Raw genomic sequence first — 25,127 nt, 5'->3', positions numbered from 1 at the left:
CTAGTGTTAACGGCTGGAGTCTACTATGCTTCTGTTGCAGAGGGAAGCCTGTGGCTTCATCTGGAGCACGATAAGATTTATGGTGCTATTTTTAGGCGGTTCCCAAGGGTGGTTTTTATCCCTCGGTCGCTCTTTCATAGTGCGGATTGCACGCTGTGTGAGGGATGAGGTCTACCTTGTCTCTCTAGGTCTACAGGGTTGGGATGTTACATGGTCCCTTGGACTTCCGTTCAGATTGGGGTAGGGTTTTTTCCCACCCTTCTCTTTGTTCGGTCGTTGGAGTTCGTCCTCTATGCGTTTTTGTCCTGTTGCAATCTTTGTTTGCGCTTTGAGTTTGGCTAGGGTTCCTTTTAACCTAGCTTGTTGGTCTTTAGATCTCTGTTGCGTTCTTCTTCTTCCTCTTCCCTTCAGGGGATATGTGGAGGTCCCCTTCCCTCAGGTCGGGGGTATCTTTAAGTGTGGGCTTGGAGCCTGTGGCACTTGTCTCCTCTGAGGCTTTGTGCTTGGTGGAATCTACTGGTTCTGAGCGGTCTCTATCTAGGGCTTTGCTGGTTTTAACTGATGGGCAGTTACCTGGTCCTTTCAGGTTTTATCCTTCTGTTTCTGGTGAAGCAGTTGTTTTTTATCAGGTGTTTGGGTAATTTCAGGCTGTGGTGCCCTCCGAATGGGCCGCCTTGTCTACCCACCCTTTTTTTGCATTCAGTATCCTCTTGGGTATTGTTTTCCCAAAAGTAATGAATGCAGCTGTGGACTGTCCCCCCTTAAGAAGAAAAACTTAAATTATGCTTACCTGATCATTTTCTTTTCTTCTAACAGGGAGAGTCCACAGCTCCCCGCCCACGTTGTTATGGGGCGGCTGTTTTATTTTTATATTCTTCTGGCACCCTTTTCACCCTGATATTTCTCCTACTGTTCCTTGTTCCCTTGGCAAAACGATTGGGGGATGAGGGAAGTGGGGGAGGTATTTAAAGGTACACTGAACCCAATTTTTTTCTTTCGTGATTCGGATAGAGCATGAAATTTTAAGCAACTTTCTAATTAACTCCTATTATCAAATTTTCTTTATTCTCTTGGTATGTTTATTTGAAAAGCAAAAATGTAAGTTTAGATGCCAGCCCATTTTTGGTGAACAACCTGGGTTGTCCTTGCTGATTGGACAGCACCAATAAACAAGTGCTGTCCATTGTTCTGAACCAACAATTTGCTGGTTCCTTTGCATAGATGCCTTCTTTTTCAAATAAAGATAGCAAGAGAACAAAGAAAAATTGATAATAGAAGTAAATTAGAAAGTTGCTTAAAATTGCTGCTCTATCCGAATCATGAAAGAAAAAATGGGGTTCAGTGTCCCTTTAAGCCTTTGGCTGGGGTGTCTTTGCCTCCTCCTGGTGGCCAGGTTCTGAATTCCCAAAAGTAATGAATGCAGCTGTGGACTCTCCCCGTCAGAAGAAAAGAAAATGATCAGGTTAGCATAATTTAAGTTTTTTTTGTGATTCAGACATAGGGGCATAGGTATCAAGCTCCGTATGGAGCTTGATGCCCCGTGTTTCTGGCGAGCCTGCAGACTCGCCAGAAACAGCAGTTATGAAGCAGCGGTCACAAAGACCGCTGCTCCATAACCTGTCAGCCTGCTCTGAGCAGTCAGACAGACATCGCCACAATACAACCCGATCTAATACGATCGGGTTCATTGACATCCCCCTGCTGATTGGCCGCGAGTCAGCAGGGGGCGGCGTTGCACCAGTAGCTCTTGTGAGCTGCTGGTGCAATGCTGAATACGGAGAGCGTATTGCTCGCCGTATTCAGCGAAGTCTGGCGGAGCTGATCCGCACTGTGGGATCAGGTCCGCCAGATAGAATACAATTTTTCAAAAGTATCCAATTTACTTGTATTATCACATTTGCTTTGTTCCCATGGTATTTTTTGTTGAAGTGATACCTAGGTTGGTGTGTGAAGCACTACATGGCGGGAAATAGTCCTGCTATTGAGTGCTCTTGCAAATGGATAATATTCTTGCTCCAGACACGTGCATGTTCCTGAGCTTATGTCACTCCTTTTCCACAAAAGATACCAAGAGAACAAAAAATTTAAAGATTGAAGAAAAATGTAAAAAGTTGTTTAACTGTGCATGCCCTACCTAAATCCTGAAAGAAAAAAGTTGGGTTTTATGTCCCTTTAACCTCTAGACACCGTTAGGAAGTCCCATGCCATCCTAAATGCACTGGGTTTTAACTCCATTAGGACGACATGGAACTTTCTCACTTTTTCGGCTTCCTACTCCCTGCTGCTTCTAGGAAACAAATAATTGGACTGAGAAAAGTACCTAGCATAGTAGGCAGCCCCACATGATCCGATCCCAGCATTGAAGTCACATGATCATATAAACTGATGTCCTGTATCCTGCAAATGTTTATTTCGGAACTAAGTTCCAATCGGAAACATTTGCCCCCATCATGAAGGGGTTAAGCATACATGTTTATAGTAAGCGTGTGTGCTAGCGGCGACATTGCTGAGCGCAAAAGAGGCAGAAAGGTAATGGGCATCTAAATATGCATTTTGCATAAAATAGTGCACTGGTGATATAGTGAACTATTTTATTTTGTTCTTTACTCACTGAAGGTTGCATTTCACATATTGCAGGTTTGCATCTTTGCCACAGTTTCCATAAGTGTCTCCAGCCTTGTTCACATCTTGAAAGCAGATGTCAGGGGCTGGGCGGGCACCTGCATGAGAGAGAGAGCAATGAGTGAAAGGAGAGTCATACACACAGGTCCTAGCATCACTATAACTATAGAAACAATATCTAAAGATAGATGATACACAACAAATCTCCTCTGTCCATTCCTCTGTTGAGCAAAACTAGGCCTTGTGTAGGTCTGTAAGAGCACTGACATATATAGACAACTTAGGAAAACTGAAGAACACAGAGATAGATACGTAAACCTGGGTAACAATCTATACAACGTCTGTAACTGCAAGACATACTAAGAGGTAAGACATGGAGCCCTATCTGTAGGTTACAATATTCTCCAGACTCAGCATAGAGTCTTGTGCACCTGGTACAAATATCACTGGGTTTCCTGCCTGAGCAAACCTCCTACCAAATATAAGTGTGAGAGCCCAATCTGCAGGACAATACCTTTCTTCCAGGGTTTTTTTCTTATTGACACCAAAATTGTCTTTTGCAAGCTCCATGAATCAAAGCAAGAAAACTACAAGCAAAAAAATCCCATTCTCTAATATAGTTCAAGAGTTGCTGACTGCTCAACAGCCATTTTCCAGATGACCATTCTACCTTCTCTGAGTTGGAACCTTTAGCTGTCATTTACTGGACCTCTGTGACTTGATCTATAATGAACACAGCCACTGCTTATACTCTTTTACCATGATCCTCTCTCACCATTTTGCACCTCTACCCTCTGCTCTCCTTAACATTCACATTGTCATCTCTTCATTCCAAGTTTCAACTCCATATTTTAAAAAATATCATTAGACCTATGCGCAACAACCCCCATTCACTTCTACCTCTTGTTCTCTATTAGTCTATATAGTGTACTGGAAGTAGACACACACACACACATTACATTTTTTCAGTTTGAATTTTCTACTCTCCAGCTCTAACAACTGAGAATGTCACCAAAGGCTAATAACCACAGCCATTCACCAGACAGAAAGACACAGTCAGATGATAGACAAACAGATGTCTGTATTACAGAATAATTTTAGTATATTTCCTCCAGCTGTAAGGTAACCAGAGAGATGTAAGCATTACCTGATCCCCAGAGATCAATACACTGCTGTTCATGTGAGAGGCACATCCCATTGTAGCAATAAGCTTCCCCATAAGCACACGGGGAACCATCCAACATATACACATTGAGTGGACAGTGAGGAGCATCACCCCTACAGAACTCTGGAAGGTCACAAGATCCTGAGGTCTCCCTGCAGAGTGTGCCGGCTGATTTTAGCTGAAAAGAGGAAAGACAGGGTAGTAGTTGGTTTCTTCATCCCTTCAGGAGATCAATTTAAAGTGACATGGGAAACTAGTTATCAACCACTGAAATATAATGTTTTGCCCTCATGAACTGCATATGTGATATCATTATCTAGCTATACAACGTTCCCCCTTTGAACACCTGTGGTACTGAGATAGCTATTTCTGTGTGGCAAAGTTGCTAAAATATTTCTACAACTAGCAAACCATACATGTTCTGAGAGACAAAACAACTATACAACAAAGCCCTAGACACATATGTCTTCAAAACTAGTCCATCCCAAAGCCAATCTCACCAGCACATGACATCTTTACTTAGAGATACAAAACATGAAAGATCTTTTTTTCAAGGAAATCTGTGCTGATGGAAATAGCTTTTGAAAGTATGAGGGGTCTTGGCAGTGATTGTTCTAATGTACATGGTCTATGATTGTTCCCAAAACTAAATTAGCTATGGAACTAAAAAGTATTATAACGGTTATTATTTTTCTTCTTTGTGTAGTTTAATAGCTAAGTACTTTTCATGAGATACTAGCAGTGTTGCTGAGTTATAAGCAAGGAAGTATAGTTCGTTCCCTCACCGTGCTACAGGAAGCAGTTTATAATCTTGCCCCATATGCCAACCACAAAAAGAAGATGAAAAAAATCTATGTGTGTAAATAGAAAAAGCTTGTCCTTAAGTTTCTGCCCTCCCTTCACATTGCCTTGGCAGGCCTGGCACTTGTAGACCTACACATAAATATACCATGCTTTCTTATGGATCCTACCTTACAGTCTTCGCAGCACTCTCCGTGCGCACATTGAGCTCCGGGCTTTAACGTGCAGGTGGAGGCGTTGCAGCAAGGGTTGGTGCACTCCTGCGGAAAGAGTAACAAATTGCTTACTGCAAACAAAATCACATAAAGCTCATTCTATCTCATTCTTGTGTTTCGGTAAATGTATAGTTTACATGGCAGACTATAAAGTATTCAAAGGAGCTGTTAACACAGAATGTAAGAGTGAGTTTCGCTGCTTGTGCTGTGTATTATATTATCTTTTTTTCTCATTGCAGATCTTATTTACCCATGGAAACATGCTGCCTAGAGCACGTTATTTATTTATGTACCAGAAATTACTCACAGTATTGCAAAAGATATGTACTCAAAAAATGTTTCTAATGCTTTTTGTTAGGAGAATATGCCTTTTGTAGGCACAGTGCACACCCCTTGATATTATTTATCTAACTTCCACTACAGTGCTGTGGCCATTAGATATGAACAAGCTCCTGCACATATTACACAAACCCTGTGTAGTATGTAGGACTGTCAGGGTTCTGTATTCCTTCAGCCTCTCTAGAGAGATGGAAACACTACAATTGCCTGATTTAAATTACAGTAAAAGCAAGCAAAATAAATAGAATGAAAGTGCATGCCATTTGTGATTGGCAGTTTGTGTTACCAATTAATTGAACAGGTGTACCTAATAAAGTGGCCAGTGAGTGTGTGTATATATATATATACAAACACACACACACACAGTATCTCCCAAAAGTGAGTACACCCTTTCACATTTTTGTAAATATTTTATTATATCTTTTCATGTGACAACACTGAAGAAATGACACTTTGCTACAATATTAAGTAGTGAGTGTACAGCCTGTATAACAGTGTAAATTTGTGTCCCCTCAAAATAACTCAACACTCAGCCATTAATGTCTAAACCGTTGGCAACAAAAGTGAGTACACCCCTAAGTGGAAATGTCCAAATTGGGCCCAATTAGCCATTTTCCCTCCCCTGTGTCATGTGACTCGTTAGTGTTACAAGGTCAAAGTCACTTAAATCCCCTTCCCCATTCTGATGCTCGGTTTAAACTTCAGCAAGTTGTCTTCACCACATCTAGATGCCTAAATGCATTGAGTTGCTGTCATGTGATTGGCAATTTGTGTTACCAATTAATTGAACAGGTGTATCTAATAAAGTGGCTGGTGAGTGTGTGTATGTATATATATATATATATATATATATATATATATATAAACTCAATTTCAGAATCCACCCTCCTGGGTCAGTCACCTGTACTTTCACTCAAATATTATATATAACACACCACCAGTGAAGTCTCAGGATTTTGTCAAACAAAGTAAATTTAATTGACATTTCGGGGGTTTGTATTCTCCCCTTCTTCAGAACCTAATTAATTAAATTTACTTTGACAAAATCCTGAGACTTCACTGGTGGTGTGTTGGATATATATATATATATATATATATATATATATATATATATATATATATATATATATATATATATATATATATATATATATATATATATATATATATAGTATCTAAGTGAGTACACCCATCACATTTTTGTAAATATTTTATTATATCTTTTCATGTGACACTGAAGAAATGACACTTTGCTACAATGTAAAGTACTGAGTGTACAGCCTGTATAACAGTGTAAATTAGCTGTCCCCTCAAAATAACAACACACAGCCATTAATGTCTAAACCGTTGGCAACAAAAGTGAGTACACCCCTAAGTGCAAATGTCCAAATTGGTCCCAAAGTGTCAATATTTTGTGTGGCCACCATTATTTTCCATCACTGCCTTAACCCTCTTGGGCATGGAGCTCAACAGAGCTTCACAGGTTGCCACTGGAGTCCTCTTCCACTTCTCCATGACGACATCACGGAGCTGGTGGATGTTAGAGACCTTGAGCTCCCCCACCTTCTGTTTGAGGATTCCCCACAGATGCTCAATAGGGTTTAGGTCTGGAGACATGCTTGGCCAGTCCATCACCTTTACCCTAAGCTTCTTTAGCAAGGCAGTGGTTGTCTTGGAGGTGTGTTTCTGGTAGTTATCATGTTGGAATACTGCCCTGCGACCCAGTCTCCGAAGGGAGGGGATCATGCTCTGCTTCAGTATGTCACAGTACATGTTGGCATACATGGTTCCTTCAATGAACTGTAGCTCCCCAGTACCGGCAGCACTCATGCAGGCACAGACCATGACACTCCCACCACCGTGCTTAACTGTAGGCAAGACACGCTTGTCTTTGTACTCTTCACCTGGTTGCTGCCACACACGCTTGACATCATCTGAACCAAATAAGTTTATCTTGGGCTCATCGGACCACAGGACATGGTTCCAGTAATCCATGTACTTAGTCTGCTTGTCTTTAACAAACTGTTTGCAGGCTTTCTTGTGTATCATCTTTAGAAGAGGTTTCCTTCTAGGACGACAGCCATGCAGACCAATTTGATGCAGTGTGGGGCGTATGGTCTGAGCACTGACAGGCTGACCCCCCACCCCTTCAACCTCTGCAGCAATGCTGGCAGCACTCATACGTCTATTTCCCAAAGACAACCTCTGGATATGACGCTGAGCATGTGCACTCAACTTCTTTGGTCGACCATGGCGAGGCCTGTTCTGAGTGGAACCTGTCCTGTGAAACAGTTGTATGGTCTTGCCCACCATGCTGCAGCTCAGTTTCAGGGTCTTGCCAATCTTTTTTTAGCCTAGGCCATCTTTATGTAGAGCAACAATGATTTTTTTCAGATCCTCAGAGAGTTCTTTACCATGAGGTGCCATGTTGAACTTCCAGTGACCAGTATGAGAGCGTGTGAGAGCGATAACACCAAATTTAACACACCTGCTCCCCATTTACACCTGAGACCTTGTAACACTAACGAGTCACATGACACCAGGGAGGGAAAATGGCTAATTGGGCCCAATTTGGACATTTCCACTTAGGGGTGTACTCACTTTTGTTGCCAACGGTTTTGACATTAATGGCTGTGTGTTGAGTTATTTTGAGGGGACAGCAAATTTATATTGTTATACAGGCTGTACACTCACTACTTTACATTGTAGCAAAGTGTCATTTCTTCAGTGTTGTCACATGAAAAGATATAATAAATTATTTACATAAATGTGAAAGGGTGTACTCACTTTTGTGAGATACTGTGTATATATATATATATATATACATATATATATATATATATATATATATATATATATATATATATATATATATATATATATATACATACTGTATATATATATATATATATATATATATATATATATATATATACAGTGACACACACTCACTGGCCACTTTATTAGGTACACCTGTTCAATTAATTGGTAACACAAATTGCCAATCACATGACAGCAACTCAATGCATTTAGGCGTCTAGACGTGGTGAAGACGACTTGCTGAAGTTTAAACCGAGCATCAGAATGGGGAAGGGGATTTAAGTGACTTTGAACATGGCATGGTTGTCTGTGCCAGATGGGCTGGGCTGAGTATTTTAAAAAAACTGCTGGTACTTAAGGTCTCCTGTATATATATATAAAAAATGTAAGTAATAGTGTTTTTATTGAAATAAATGCTTTGACAGTGATTTAAAGGGACATGTATATGAAAAGGTGTTGGAGTGGGACGGGCTCAAAGGTATATATGTATGTTTGTGTGTGTGTGTATATATATATGTGTGTGTGTGTGTTTGTATGTGTGTATGTATATGTGTGTATGTATGTGTATTTGTATGTATATAAATATAACATAATTTATGTAAGAACTTACCTGATAAATTCATTTCTTTCATATTGGCAAGAGTCCATGAGCTAGTGACATATGGGATATACATTACTACCAGGAGGGGCAAAGTTTCCCAAACCTCAAAATGCCTATAAATACACTCCTCACCACACCCACAATTCAGTTTAACGAATAGCCAAGAAGTGGGGTGATAAGAAAGGAGCGAAAGCATCAAACAAGGAATTAGAATAATTGTGCTTTATACAAAAAAATCATAACCACCACAAAAAAGGGTGGACCTCATGGACTCTTGCCAATATGAAAGAAATTAATTTATCAGGTAAGTTCTTACATAAATTATGTTTTCTTTCATGTAATTGGCAAGAGTCCATGAGCTAGTGACGTATGGGATAGCAGATACCCAAGAATCTTTATAATGAATAAAACTGAAATTATAAGCAGAAGAATCAAACTGAAACAGCTGCCTGAAGTACTTTTCTACCAAAAACTGCTTCTGAAGAAGAAAAAACATCAAAATGGTAGAATTTAGTAAAAGTATGCAAAGAAGACCAAGTTGCTGCTTTGCAAATCTGATCAGCAGAAGCTTCATTCTTAAAAGCCCAGGAAGTAGGACTCCACATAAGCATGATGAATCAAAAGCTTTAACCAAGACGCCAAAGAAATGGCAGAAGCCTTCTGACCTTTCCTAGAACCAGAAAAGATAACAACTAGACTAGAGGTCTTTCTGAAATCTTTAGTAGCTTCAAAATAATATTTCAAAGCTCTTACTACATCCAAAGAATGTAAAGATCTCTCCAGAGAATTCTTAGGATTAGGACACAACGAAGGGACAACAAATTCTGTACTTATGTTGTTGGAATTCACAACCTTAGGTAAAAATTTAAATGAAGTCCGCAAAACCGCCTTATCCTGATGAAAAATCAGAAAAGGAGACTCACATGAAAGAGCAGATAACTCAGAAACTCTTCTAGCAGGAGAGATGGCCAAAAGGAACAAGACTTTCCAAGAAAGTAATTTAATGTCCAGAGAATGCATAGGCTCAAACGGAGGAGCCTGTAAAGCCCTCAAAACCAAATTAAGACTCCAAGGAGGAGAGATTGACTTAATGACAGGCTTGATACGAACCAAAGCCTGTACAAAACAATGAATATCAGGAAGATTAGCAATTTTTCTGTGAAACAGAACAGAAAGAGCAGAGATTTGTCCTTTCAAGGAACTTGCAGACAAACCCTTATCCAAACCATCCTGAAGAAACTGTAAAATTCTAGGAATTCTAAAAGAATGCCAAGAGAATTTATGAGAACACCAAGAAATGTAAGTCTTCCAAACTCAGTAATAAATCTTTCTAGACACAGATTTACGAGCCTGTAACATAGTATTAATCACTGAGTCAGAGAAACCTCTACGACTAAGTATTAAGCGTTCAATTTCCATACCTTCAAATTTAATGATTTGAGATCCTGATGGAAAAATGGTCCTTGAGATAGAAGGTCTGGCCTTAACGGAAGTGTCCAAGGTTGGCAACTGGCCATCCGAACAAGATCCGCATACCAAAACCTGTGTGGCCATGCTGGAGCCACCAGCAGCACAAACGAACGTTCCATTATGATTTTGGAAATCACTTTTGGAAGAAGAACTAGAGGCGAAAAGATATAAGCTGGATGATAATTCCAAGGAAGTGACAACGCATCCACCGCTTCCACCTCCCAATTGTCTATACCTCGGATGTGAACCGCAGAGATTAGACAGGAGCTGGATTCCGCCCATACAAGTATCCAAGATACTTCTTTCATAGCCTGAGGACTGTTAGTCCCACCTTCATGATTGACATACGCCACGGTTGTGACATTGTCTGTCTGAAAACAAATAAACTATTCTCTCTTCAGAAGAGGCCAGAACTGAAGAGCTCTGAAAATCGCACGGAGTTCCAAAATGTTGATTGGTAATCTTGCCTCCTGAGATTCCCAAACCCCCTGCGCTGTCAGAGATCCCCATACAGCTCCCCAACCTGAAAGACTCGCATCTGTTGTGATCACAGTCCAGGTTGGACGAACAAAGGAGGCCCCTTGAACTAAACGATGGTGATCCAACCACCAAGTCAGAGAAAAACGAACATTGGGATTTAAGGATATTAATTGTGATATCTTCGTATAATCCCTGCAACATTGGTTCAGCATACAAAGCTGGAGAGGTCTCATGTGAAAATGAGCAAAGGGGATTGCGTCCGATGCTGCAGTCATGAGACCTAAAATTTCCATGCACAAAGCTACCGAAGGGAATGATTGAGACTGAAGGTTTCGACAAGCTGAAACCAATTTCAGACGTCTCTTGTCTGTTAGAGACAAAGTCATGGATACTGAATCTATTTGGAAACCCAAAAAGGTTACCCTTGTCTGAAGAATCAAGGAACTTTTTGGTAAATTGATCCTCCAACCATGTCTTTGAAGAAACAACACGAGTTGATTCGTGTGAGATTCTGCAGAATGTAAAGACTGAGCAAGTACCAAGATATCGTCCAAATAAGGAAATACTGCAATACCCTGCTCTCTGATTACAGAGAGAAGGGCACCGAGAACCTTTGAAAAGATCCTTGGAGCTGCTGCTAGGCCAAAAGGAAGAGCAACAAATTGGTAATGCTTGTCTAGAAAAGAGAATCTCAGGAACTGATAGTGATCCGGATGAATAGGAATATGCAGATATGCATCCTGTAAGTCTGTTGTGGACATATAATGTCCTTGCTGAACAAAAGGCAGAATAGGCCTTATAGTCACCATTTTGAATGTTGGTATCCTTACATAACGATTCAATATTTTTAGATCCAGAAATGGTCTGAAAGAATTCTCTTTCTTCGGTACAATGAACAGATTTGAATAAAACCCCAGACCCTGTTCCAGATCTGGAACTGGCACAATTAGTCCAGCTGACTCCAGGTCTGAAACACATTTCAGAAAAGCCTGAGCCTTTACTGGCTTTACTGGAATGCGTGAGAGAAAGAATCTTCTCACTGGCGGTTTTATCTTGAAACCTATTCTGTACCCTTGAGAAACAATGTTCTGAATCCAATGATTTTGAATCGAACTGATTCAAACATCTTTGAAAAATCGTAACCTGCCCCCTACCAGCTGTGCTGGAATGAGGGCCGCACCTTCATGCGGACTTGAGAGCTGGTTTAGATTTCCTAAAAGGCTTGGATTTATTCCAGACTGGAGAAGGTTACCAAACGGAAACCGTTCCTTTAGGGGAAGGGTCAGGCTTCTGTTCCTTATTCTGACGAAAGGAACGAAAACGATTAGCAGTCCTATATTTGACCTTAGATTTTTTATCCTGAGGCAAAAAAGCTCCTTTCCCCCCAGTGACAGTTGAAATTATAGAATACAACTGAGAACCAAATAACTTATTACCTTGGAAAGAAAGAGAAAGCAATGTTGACTTAGAAGTCATATCTGCATTCAAAGATTTAAGCCATAAAGCTCTTCTAGCTAAAATAGCTAAAGCCATATACCTGACATCAATCCTAATGATATCAAAAATGGCATCACAAACAAAGTTATATGTTGAAGAAGTTTAAAGGGACACTGTACCAAAATTTTTTCTTTTGTGATTCAGATAGAGCATGACATTTTAAGCAACTTTCTAATTTACTCCTATTATCAAATGTTCTTTATTCTCTTGGTATCTTTATTTGAAATGCAAGAATGTAAGTTTAGATGCCAGCCCATTTTTGGTGAACAACCTAGGTTGTCCTTGCTGATTGGTGGATAAATTCATCCACCAATCAAAAACTGCTGTCCAGAGTTCTGAACCAAGAAAAAAGCTTAGATGCCTTATTTTTCATATAAAGATAGCAAGAGAAAGAAGAAACATTGATAATAGAAGTAAATTAGAAAGTTGCTTAAAATTGCATGCTCTATCTGAATCACGAAAGAAAATTTTTGGGTTCAGTGTCCCTTTAACAATGCTATAAGCATCATGGTCCGACACTTGTTGTGCTAAAGCCTCCAGCCAGAAAGTGGAAGCTACAGCAACATCAGCCAAAGAAATAGCAGGCCTAAGAAGATTACCTGAACATAAATAAGCCTTCCTTAGAAATGATTCAAGCTTCCTATCTAAAGGATCCTTAAAAGAAGTACTATCTGCCGTAGGAATAGTAGTACGTTTAGCAAGAGTAGAAATAGCCCCATCAACTTTGGGGATTTTCTCCCAAAACTCTAATCTATCAGACGGCAAAGGGTACAATTTCTTAAACCTTGGAGAAGGAGTAAATGAAGTAACCAGACTATTCCATTCCCTAGAAATTACTTCTGAAATAGCATCAGGAACTGGAAAAACTTCTGGAATAACAACATGAGGTTTAAAAACCGAATTTAAACGCTTACTAGTTTTAATATCAAGAGGACTAGACTCCTCCATATCTAATGCAATCAACACTTCTTTCAGTAAAGAACGAATAAACTCCATCTTAAACAAATATGAAGATTTATCAGTGTCAATATCTGAGGCAGAATCTTCTGATCCAGATAGATCCTCATCAGAAATAGATAAGTCAGAATGATGGCGGTCATTTAAAAATTCATCTGATTTATGAGAAGTTTTAAAAGACCTTTTACGTTTACTAGAAGGAGGTATAACAGACAGAGCCTTCCAAATAGAATTAGAAACAAATTCTTTTACATTAACAGGAACATCCTGAACATTAGATGTAGACGGAGCAACAACAGGTAATGGATTATTACTAATGGAAATATTATCTGCGTTTAATAGTTTATCATGACAACTAACACAAACTACAGCCGGAGGAACAGTTAGCATAAGTTTACAACAAATGCACTTAGCTTTGGTAGAACCGACATCAGGCAGCGTCTTTCCAGAAGTAGATTCTGATCCAGGGTCAGGTTGTGACATCTTGCAATATGTAATAGAAAAAGCAACATATAAAGCAAAATTATCAAAATCCTTAAATGACAGTTTCAGGAATGGGAAAAAATGCAAACAGAACAAGCCTCTAGAAACCAGAAGCAACTAAAGAGTGAGACTTAAATAATGTAAAAAAATCTGGCGCCAAGTATGACGCCCACATATTTTTTGGCGCCAAAAAATCTGTAACAAACACGAGAGTCAAAAATGACGCAACTACGTGAAAACTTCCGGCGTCAACTACGACGCCGGAAATGACAACATTGACATCAGACAAACGTCAATCTCGCGCCAAAAATGACGCAATAAATTCTAGCATTTTTTGCACCCGCGAGCCTAACAGCCCGCAATTTAGAGGAAAAAATTCAATGAAAATTTTAGGTAAGAAAAATATTTATTCATATGCATTTTCCCAAAAAATGAAACTGACAGTCTGAAAGAAGGAAAATAAACTGATTGACCTGAATCATGGCAAATATAGTATAAAACATATATTTAGAACTTTACATATAAAGTGCCAAACCATAGCTGAGAGTGTCATAAATAAAAATAAGACTTACTTACCCAAAGACACTCATCTACATAAAGCAGATAGCCAAACCAGTACTGAAACAAGAATCAGTAGAGGTAATGGTATATGAGAGTATATCGTCGATCTGAAAAGGGAGGTAGGAGAAGAAATCTCTACGACCGATAACAGAGAACCTATGAAATAGATCCCCTAGAGGAATACCATGGTATTCAATAGGCAATACTCCTTTCACATCCCTCTGACATTCACTGCACTCTGAGAGGAAAACCGGGCTTCAGCCTGCTGCGAAGCGCATATCAACGTAGAATCTAGCACAAACTTACTTCACCACCTACATGGGAGGCAAAGTTTGTAAAACTGAATTGTGGGTGTGGTGAGGGGTGTATTTATAGGCATTTTGAGGTTTGGGAAACTTTGCCCCTCCTGGTAGGAATGTATATCCCATACGTCACTAGCTCATGGACTCTTGCCAATTACATGAAAGAAATATATGTATTGTATATATGTATGTATATATGTAAATCTATGTGTGTGTGTGTATGTATTTATGTATTTGTATGTATATATATGTGTATGTATGTATGTATATTATACTGTATATAAAAATATATATATGTGTATGTATACAGGGCCAGATTTACCATTAGAGTAGGCATGTTCCTACAGGGGCCTTCCATAGAGGGGCGCCTGTCTCTCTGCTCCATATGCCTTTTCTGCACACCTCTGCGGCTCTGCCCTCACTCACCAAAGTAGATAATAACTTTGCCTTAAACAAAGATGGCAGCCACACTGGCCGGTCTGTTTCTCTAGTGAATGTGGACAGAGTGGCCTGAGAGTAAGTGTGTGGGGGTTGGTTCTTTTATGGGGAGTGCCAGTGAGTGACTGTGCGCTATTACAGAGTGCTCTGAGTGCACAGTGGGCATGTATTAGCTGCAGAAAAAGAGGCTGTAAAAATCAAAATGACAGATTGTACAGTCAGAGGGCAGTCTTTCATATAGAATACCATAGGTATGAATATTATTGCTACAATACAAAATGACAGATTGTACAGTCAGAGGGCAACCTTTCATATACAATACCATAGGTATGAATATTATTGCTAAAATGCAAAATGCCAGGGCTGTTGCACAGGATAAACACACTTTAAAAAAAAACAACTGACCCTTGGTTGATTGTGCACATTGCAGGCTTGGTCAGAAAAGTTTCTAATTGAAGCCCCAGTCTAGACAAACTGCACTTTTCTTGTATAAATTATGTATTTAAAAAAATACTGTTCTGACTGGAATCTCATCATACTGGGTAAATACTGTCTGGAGTGTTTTGTTATAGACTGCCTTTTATGTGGCAAAATTAGCAGAGGGGGTGGGGGATGCTTTAGAGTTTTGTGCCTACAGGCTCCTGGGCTGTAAATCCGGCCCTGTATCTATATATGTGTATGTATAAAAAATAAAAGTACAGTGATCACTTGTGTAGTGATAAGTTGCTTAAAAGTGATAAATATATAACAATGTGGTACAAATGTGTGCAATACACTAATTAAGGATATGGGGGATATTTATCAAAGACTCAACTATGCTGCATTCACCGGCACCAATACACTCGCCTAACATCGCGGCCATGGACCTGAATACAATCTCCATATTTATAAAAAAATCCGGCAAAAAGACGCGCACCAAGTATCAGTCAATAGGATTAGAGCTGCTAAAATCCTATTGGCTGTTCCAATCAGTCAATAGGATTTGAGAAGCTCTCATCCTATTGGCTGTTCCAATAAGCCAATAGGATTGAGCTCTCATCCTATTGGCTGACTGGAACCTTTCAGCCAATAGGAATGCAAGGGACGCCATCTTGGATGACGTCACTTGCATTGAAGTTCCAGTTTATGGCGGCGACCGTATGAAGAGGAGCTCCACGCCGGATGTCTTCAGGATGGACACGCTCCGCGCCGGCTGGATGAAGATGGAAGAGGCCGCCCAGATGAAGACATCTTGCCGGCTGGATGAATCCTTCAAGCGGAACTTCAATAACTGTAAGTGGATCGTTGGGGGTTAGTGTTAGGTTTATTTAAGGGTTTTTTGGGTGGGTTTTATTTTTAGATTAGGGTCTGGGCATGTAAAAGAGCTAAATGCCCTTTTAAGCGCAATGCCAATACAAATGCCATTTTCAGGGCAATGGGTAGCTTAGGTCATTTTAGATAGGTTTTTTTTATTTGGGGGGTTGGTTGGTTGGGTGGTGGGTTTTACTGTTGTGGGTGTTTGTATTTTTTTTTACAGGTAAAAGAGTTGATTTCTTTGGGGCAATGCCCCACAAAAGGCCCTTTTAAGGGCCATTGGTAGTTTATTGTAGGCTAGTTTTTTTTTTATTTTGGGGGGGCTTTTTTATTTTGATAGGGCTATTAGATTAGGTGTAATTCTTTTTTATTTTTGATAATGTGGTTTTGTTTTTTTCATAATTTTGTGGGGTTTTTATTTTTGTAACTTAGCGTTAATTTTTTTGGTAATTTAGTAATTTTTAATAATGTTTAATAGTAGATTTAAATAATTTGAGTAGGGTAAGGGTTTTTTAATATGTAATTTAGTTAATTTAATTGGTAGTTTAATTTAATTGTAGTATAATAGTTAGGGTAGGTTAATTAATAGTTTAAAAATAGTTTATTTTAATTCTACATTTTAAGATTTTAAGATAGGGATGTTGTAATTTTAATTTAAAGTTAGCGGCTTGTTAGGTTTAGGGGTTAATAGCGTAACTTAGTTTATGGCGATGTGAGAGGCTGGCAGTTTAGGGGTTAATAGGTTTAGTTAGTGGTAGTGATGTGGAAGGCCAGAGGTTTAGCGGTTAATACATTTATTTAGTGGCGGCAGGGTCCGGGAGCAGCGGGATAGGGGTTAATAACTTTATTTAGGTTGCGGCGGGGTCCGGGAGCGGCGGAATAGGGGTTAATAACATTATGTAGGTGTCGTCGATGTCGGGGACGGCAGATTAGGGGTGTTTAGACTCGGGCTTATGTTAGGGTGTTAGGTGTAAACGTTACTTGTTTTCAACCATATAAATCAATGGGATATCTGGCAGCATCGAACATAAGCTTTCTGTGCTTTCAGACTCCCATTAATTTCGATGGCATCCGCGGCCTCCAGGGTGGGAATTGAAAACCAGGTACACTGGGTGAAATAGCCGCAAGCGTACCTGTTAGAAATTTGATAAATGGGAAAATGTGTCAAATAGAGCCGAATGTGTATTCGGAACATCTGTCATGACGTAAGCATCGATCTGTGTCGGATTGAGACCACCGGATCGTATGTTACGTCACAAATTTCAACTTTTGCCGGTCTGTAGGCTTTGATAACTAGGTTGGATCAAGCTAGCAACAATTACGCTGCAGAATTCCGGCGTATTTGCAGTTGACAGCTTGATAAATATCCCCCTATGTGTATACAGTAGATCCACAATCCCACTCATATGACAACCATCAATGGTCACAATGGCTTCTTCTTCCCTTAAGAAAGAAATATATATTTAAGGGACACTGAACCCAAATTTTTTATTTCATGATTCAGATAGAGCATGCAATTTTAAGCAACTTTCTAATTTACTCCTATTATCATTTTTTCTTCATTCTATTGCTATCTTTATTTGAAAAAGAAGGCATCTGAGCTATTTTTGGTTTAGCACTCTCGACAGCACTGTTTTATTGGTGGATGAATTTATCCACCAATTAGCAAGAACAACCTAGGTTGTTCACCAAAAATGGTCCGGCATCTAAACTTACATTGTTGCATTTCAAATAAAGATACCAAGAGAATGAAGAGAATTCGATAATAAGAGTAAATTAGAAAGTTGCTTAAAATTTCATGCTCTATCTGAATCACGAAAGAAATTTTTTTTGGGTTCAGTGTCCCTTTTATTGTGAAGTACAATTAGAGCTAATGAATACACCCCAAACACTGCCAAGGGGCTGCTCATGTGTTGCAGAGCCTCAACTGGCTCTGGAGATGACGCACACCCAAATTATACTGTACTGTTGAGCAACCAGTATACATCCAGTCCAACGCCAGGATTGGTTTGAAATCGATATTTATTAAAAATCCTTAAAATACACAAAAAGCCGCAATACACCTCCCCACTTGTAGTGACTATGGAATTGTACCACTATATATAATTAGTGGGCAATATTTGACGGTATTTTGGTTGGATGGAAGCGGATTAGGTGAAAATCGTATTCAGTGATTCACCGTTTAATAACCGGAACCGTTGCAATACCTTTCCTGGAGACGTAAACAAGGGGGCATGTTGTCACATAAGTGGGATAGTGGATCTACTGTATACACATATCCTTAATTAGTGTATTTCACACATATTTGTATCACATTGTTATATATGTGTATGTAAGTTTGTGTATGTATGTATGTATATATATATATATATATATATATATATATATATATATATATATATATATATATATATATATATATATATATATATATACATACATACAGGTAGGGTGTGTGCACTCTCACCAACACACAAAAACTGCCAGGGTGCTATTGTATAATGAATATGGATTTGTAGGAATAAGCACTCACTGGTCTTCTGTCATCCGTGATATAAATTCTTTATTAAGCAGTGATGTTTTGGGACCAACAGCGTCCCTTCCTCTGGTCCCGAAACGTCACTGCTTAATAAAGAATTTATATCACGGATGACAGAAGACCAGTGAGTGCTTATTCCTACAAATCCATATATATATATGTACGTATGTACAGTATGTATGTATGAATGAAGTGTTGAAAAAAATATACTACAATACAAAATCATACACCAAGATTACACGATTTGCGCTAAACCGGGTGCGTAAATAACGCAAGATAAAAACCTAACACCCAAACATAAACCCCTAGTCCAAATACCCCTAATCCGCTGCCCCCCAACATCGCTAACACTAAATAAAGTGATTAACCACTAAATCCCCGTCCCCTGCATCGCTAACACCTAAATAAACTCCTAAACCGCCGCCCCCCACATCGCTACTACTATAATAAACCTATTAACCCCTAAACCTCCGGCCCCCCACATCACTACTAATAAAATAAGCCTATTAACCCCTAAACATCCACCCCCACAACACAATATACCTAATTAAACTATTAACCCCTAAACCACCATCCCCCACAACGCAAATGACTAATTTAATCACTAAGCCCCCTAACCTAACACCCCCTAAATTAACCCCAATTACATAAAATAAAAAAGTACTAAGTTAAAACTAAAATAAAAAATCCTAAAATTACTTAAAAAAACCCTAGGATTAAATTAAAATAAACAAATCTAAAATTACAAAAAATAAAAAAGTCTAAAATTACAGAAAAAAATAAACCAAATTTATCAAAAATAAAAAAAATGAAACTGTCTGGCTTACCATTCTTTACATATTATTTTAAAAGCTAACCTAAATATAATTTATTTAAAGGTCTTCAAGCCTTGTAACACCTTCAGCTTATTGCTTGAGAAATAGCCAAGTTGAGTTTTTCAGCACACCCCCATAGAAATCTATTATGTGAGGGATTTGGAGCTATCTGACATGTTGATATTTTTACGCAGTAGACTTTTGCTTGATGATTATTATTTTGAACTTGTAATATGAACACAAAAATAAAAGGGCTATTGATTTAACTTGAGCGGCGTTAGTGCACAATAGCACAATGTTTATGTACGCCATTTGAATTTTAGCCCTTTATAGGGTATTCAATTTTGGGTTTAATCTCTCTCTAAGATTTTCAAAAACGTTTTTAAAACCTGTTAAAATTATTAACGACATCACCAGTGGGCGATTAAAATGTTTAAAGTGAAGGTAAACTTTGATGAATGAAAGCCCGTTTTTTTAAAATACTATTAAAAACAAGGGCACTTTCATTCATCAAAGTTTACAAAGCAGTCGTTTTGATTAAAAACTTACCTTTGTTCTTTTTACAGCCAGAGCAGCTTCCCCCACCCGGAGATCCTCTCTTCACACGTCATCGATGACTAATCTGGCTTCCTCCAATCACGGCTTTCCCCCCAGGGTAGTCATTGCCTGAGGCCATGCTGTGATTGGAGGAAGCTAGATTAGTCATTGATGACGTGTGAAGAGAGGATCTCCGGGTGGGGGAAGCTGCTCTGGCTGTCTAAAAAAACAAAGGTAAGTTTTTAATCAAAACGGCTGCTTTGTAAACTTTGATGAATGAAAGTGCCCCTGTTTTCAATAGTATTTTTAAAAACGGGCTTTCATTCACCAAAGTTTACCTTCACTTTAATGCATTTTGCTAGTGCCTTAGACTTTTATGGCGCATACATTTCTCTTACAAAATACTTTTAAAGTCTTTTTTGTTTCTTTAAGGGTCATGTTAGTCAGTGTTTCCTATCATGCATATCAACGAACTGCAGCTAAACACATTCAAAATATTTTTTGTTTATTAAAAGCTGTGTAAATTTAATGCAAAACAGGAAGTGCGCAATTGTGTACAAATGGGCCCTGGGACTCTAATGGTGATTGGCTGATTTTTCACACAGAAAATCTTGGTTTTATTCAGTAAAGGAACAACTATTACAAAAAAGCATTGTTATACATTTTAAAAACATTGGACCAAATTACAAGTGGAGCCCAAAAAATACCAGCAGTATGGAGTGTTGGAGCACAATGTTGTTTAACACTTAAGTGCTAAGCTGATAAAGCACACAATTTCTGATTACATATTGGAGTTTTTGGTTTAGCTCTTTGCTACACACCTCCTATGTTTTTGAAGGCGCAATAGCAAGCAATAACAGTTAATACGTGCTTTTCAACAGCACTAAATATTGGTATTTTGGATTGTGAAAAGCACAGCATTTAACGTGTAAAATGAGAATGCCAATACTGCTTCCCATTAAAAGTATATGGAGTTATAGGGCGTTAAAAATGCTTTGGTTAAAATTAATTTTAACCAACAACTTCTAATACCCGTTAATAATGTTTGCGTGAGGCTGAGCTCAAAATAATATACTGTGTGTTATCGATTGATAACTTATAATGTAGCCCATCCTCTTTCTGATGGGATTTTGAGTATCATGCTCCTTTAAGTAACTAAATACACATATTACCCAGAAATCAAGACAGTCAATAGGTAGGTACCCAACTCATAGCACACTTACCTCAATCTCGCCACAGTCACATTCCTCTCCCTCTTCCTGGAAGCCGTTCCCACATTTCTTTCCCATGACCAGATCTTTAGTATTGGGCATATCAAAGAGACACATCCCACCTCCCTTCTGGAAGTAGCGATTTAGCTGCTGCTTGCTGCACGAGCTGAACTTGCGAGGGAACGGGTGCCTGTAAGGTGAGATTGGGAGAGCATACATTAAAGGAACAACAAAGTCAAAATTAACTTTCATTATTCAGGTAGAGTAACAATTTTAAACAACTTTCCAATTGACTTCCATTAACTAAATGTAAACAGTCTTTTTATATTTAAACTTTTTGAGTCACCAGCTCCTATTGAGCATGTGCAAGAATTCACAGAATAAGTGTGTATGCATTTGTGATTGGCTGATGGCTGTCACATGGTATGTGTATGCATTTGTGATTGGCTGATGGCTGTCACATGGTACAGGGGGAGTGGAAATAGACATAACTTTTAAAATTGTCAGAAAAAAATCTGCTTCTCATTTGAAGTTCAGACTAAGTGCTATTGCATTGTCTTGTTATCTTGCATTTGTTGATTATGCAAATCTACTGTGTTGACTGGTCCTTTACTAGAACAACAAAGTCAAAATTAAACTATCATGATTCACAGAGCACAGAGTTTTAAACAACTTTTCCATTCACTTCCATTATCACTCCCATTCTTCACACTTTCCGAGGCACCAGTTTCTACTGAGTATGTGCAAGAATTCACAGTATATACATATATGCATTCTGTGATTAGCTTATTTCTTTCACATGATTCAAGAAACCTCTACTGTTTTCAGACTTTTACTATATTTAATGGTTGTCCAAACTATGGCCTAAGGGCCACAACTGTTCTTTTAAGCTTTTTGTGTGGCCCTAAGCACCAGAAACCAGACTTCAATAATTTATAATAAAAAGCAGCTTCCAATTCATTAGTAATTAGTCACAAATATTTGTATAAAATGTTGTAAATTTAATAGCAACTAATTTCTTATAAAAAGTAGAAATCTAATGGTAATCTCTTTTACTTGTGATGGACTTTTTTGGCATAATGCTGAGTATAATGTCATGTGACCCCTGGCCAATATCGCTATTAGTACCATCTCTACTTACAAAAAAATTTAGGGACATTCTAGAATTTTTCTGATACTTATATTACAAATTACCATATTTTTATTTATTTATTCATTTACTTTTTTACTAGCAAAATTGCCTGTTTCCTCAGTTATCTAGGGCATCTGCCATAAACCACAGCAAATGTACTGATTACTTAATGGGCTAGATTATGAGTGGAGTGGTAGTTTGTGCTCCCGGTCACATGTTAACTCTACTAGACGACGGCTTTTTGCGCACATCAGGGAGCGCGCGTATTACAAGCTGAAAGTAAAACGTTTTCACACAAGCAGTAAACCAATGTGGGCAAAAAGACAAACTTCAAATACTGCGACCATGTTAACGTATTCCCCCACAGACTTCAGTGGAGCGTGAAAAGTGTAAAAAACATCCTAACACCCTTGCGGCAAACCCGGTCTGGTTTTCTCAAGTGCGCTAACCCTACATGAGATATGAATATTTCACATTCCAATGTTCTTCACATAGCAGAATATGTTATATTTATTCATAAATGCATATTTATTTTTATATATATATATGAGTTTTTTTGGTAATATATATCTATATATACAGTAAATATATGATTATATATAGGTATAGATAAAGACAGATATCTAGGAATATCTATATATAAATATTTAGAACATATTCCCTTATGTGAAGGACATTGGAATGTGGAATATTTACAGTACATACACAGTATAACACTATTAAATATGAATATTGCAAAAATATGATTTCTCATGTCTTCAGCTACTTGATTGCATGAAGACAGGTGTAATGCGTGCATGCACTGTGGTTTATGTCAGTCATACCTATGCCCTACATTACTGTAATCAGCGCATGCGCTATGGTTTATGTCAGTCATACATATGCCCTACATTACTGCATGAAGACAAGTGTAATGCGTGCATGCACTGTGGTTTATGGCAGTCATACATATTCCCTACATTACTGCATGAAGACATGTGTAATGAGTGCATGCACTGTGGTTTATGGCAGTCATACATATGCCCTACATTACTGCATGAAGACAAGTGTAATGAGCGCATGCACTGTGGTTTATGGCAGTCATACATATGCCCTACATTACTGCATGAAGACAAGTGTAATGCGTGCATGCACTGTGGTTTATGGCAGTCATACATATTCCCTACATTACTGCATGAAGACATGTGTAATGAGTGCATGCACTGTGGTTTATGGCAGTCATACATATGCCCTACATTACTGCATGAAGACAAGTGTAATGAGCGCATGCACTGTGGTTTATGGCAGTCATACATATGCCCTACATTACTGCATGAAGACAAGTGTAATGAGCGCATGCACTGTGGTTTATGGCAGTCATACATATGCCCTACATTACTGCATGAAGACAAGTGTAATGAGCGCATGCACTGTGGTTTATGGCAGTCATACATATGCCCTACATTACTGCATGAAGACAAGTGTAATGAGCGCATGCACTGTGGTTAATGGCAGTCATACATATGCCCTACATTACTGCATGAAGACAGGTGTAATGAGCGCATGCACTGTGGTTTATGGCAGTCATACATATGCCCTACATTACTGCATGAAGACAGGTGTAATGAGCGCATGCACTGTGGTTTATGGCAGTCATACATATGCCCTACATTACTGCATGAAGACAAGTGTAATGAGCGCATGCACTGTGGTTTATGGCAGTCATACATATGCCCTACATTACTGCATGAAGACAAGTGTAATGAGCGCATGCACTGTGGTTTATGGCAGTCATACATATGCCCTACATTATTGGAAGAAGACAAATGTAATGAGCGCATGCACTGTGGTTTATGGCAGTCATACATATGCCCTACATTATTGGAAGAAGACAAATGTAATGAGTGCATGCGCTCATTACATTTGTCTTCTTCCAATAATGTAGGGCATATGTATGACTGCCATAAACCACAGTGCATGCGCTCATTACACTTGTCTTCATGCAGTAATGTAGGGCATATGTATGACTGACATAAACCATAGCGCATGCGCTGATTACAGTAATGTAGGGCATAGGTATGACTGACATAAACCACAGCGCATGCGCTCATTACACTTGTCTTCATGCATTAATGTAGGAAATATTTATAACTGCCATAAACCACAGTGCATGCGCTGATTACACCTATCTTCATGCAGTAATGTAGGAAATATGTATGACTGCCATAAACCACAGCGCATGAGCTGATTACACCAATCTTCTTGCAGTAATGTAGGGAATATGTATAACTGTCATAAACCACGGTGCATGCGCTGATCTATGGAACCCTCTGGTCTTCATATAATTTCTCTCCATTACCTTATCTATATATGGTTCTCTCTTATTAATTAACATCCCCCTTCTCTCCTCTAACCCCTTAAGCCATCCTAAAACTCTGTCACTGTGACGGCCACTTACCCTGTTGCTGCTGCCATGATGCAGCCTCCTTGTTCTGCAGTGGCTTCCACACAGCAGCCATCACTATCATGGCTCATGCCTAAATTGTGTCCAAGTTCATGAGCCATCGTAGCTGCAGCTCCAATTGCTGGCTCAGAGTGATCCTGCAAGACAACACAGTATCCAGTAGTGACTTGGTTACAGGAACTGCTGACGCTAATAACAAGGCATAATATTTTCAAAGATATTCAAATGAGAAAAAATGACTTTATCTATCTATCTATCTATCTATCTATCTATCTATCTATCTATCTATATATACACACACACAGCAAGTGCAGCCTGGTATTACAAGTCTGTAGTAAAACAGAATAACCAGTGATTGTTTAGTGCAGCATCAGTGTGTCCTATCAATGGATATATATCATGACCG

The 25,127-nt window shown here is 38.8% G+C and overlaps 1 protein-coding gene across 1 annotated transcript in view; it reads right to left on the bottom strand.

Annotated features, from left to right (window-relative positions):
• The window catches only part of LOC128650429 (disintegrin and metalloproteinase domain-containing protein 33), a 371,794-nt gene that overhangs the window by 50,829 nt on the left and 295,838 nt on the right, over positions 1-25,127 (bottom strand). Inside the window, exons 11-15 of the mRNA XM_053704369.1 lie at positions 24,716-24,858; positions 21,159-21,336; positions 4,759-4,848; positions 3,770-3,965; positions 2,612-2,720 (exon numbers count right to left, since the gene is read on the bottom strand). Coding sequence (XP_053560344.1) covers positions 2,612-2,720; positions 3,770-3,965; positions 4,759-4,848; positions 21,159-21,336; positions 24,716-24,858 — 716 coding nt within the window. The remainder of the gene's footprint in view (positions 1-2,611; positions 2,721-3,769; positions 3,966-4,758; positions 4,849-21,158; positions 21,337-24,715; positions 24,859-25,127) is intronic.

This window comes from Bombina bombina, chromosome 2 (assembly GCF_027579735.1).
Source record: "Bombina bombina isolate aBomBom1 chromosome 2, aBomBom1.pri, whole genome shotgun sequence".
In the NCBI taxonomy this organism is placed as follows: domain Eukaryota; kingdom Metazoa; phylum Chordata; class Amphibia; order Anura; family Bombinatoridae; genus Bombina; species Bombina bombina.
The sequence above is the reverse complement of the archived record's forward strand: the minus strand, read 5'-3'. Positions and strand labels throughout refer to the sequence as shown.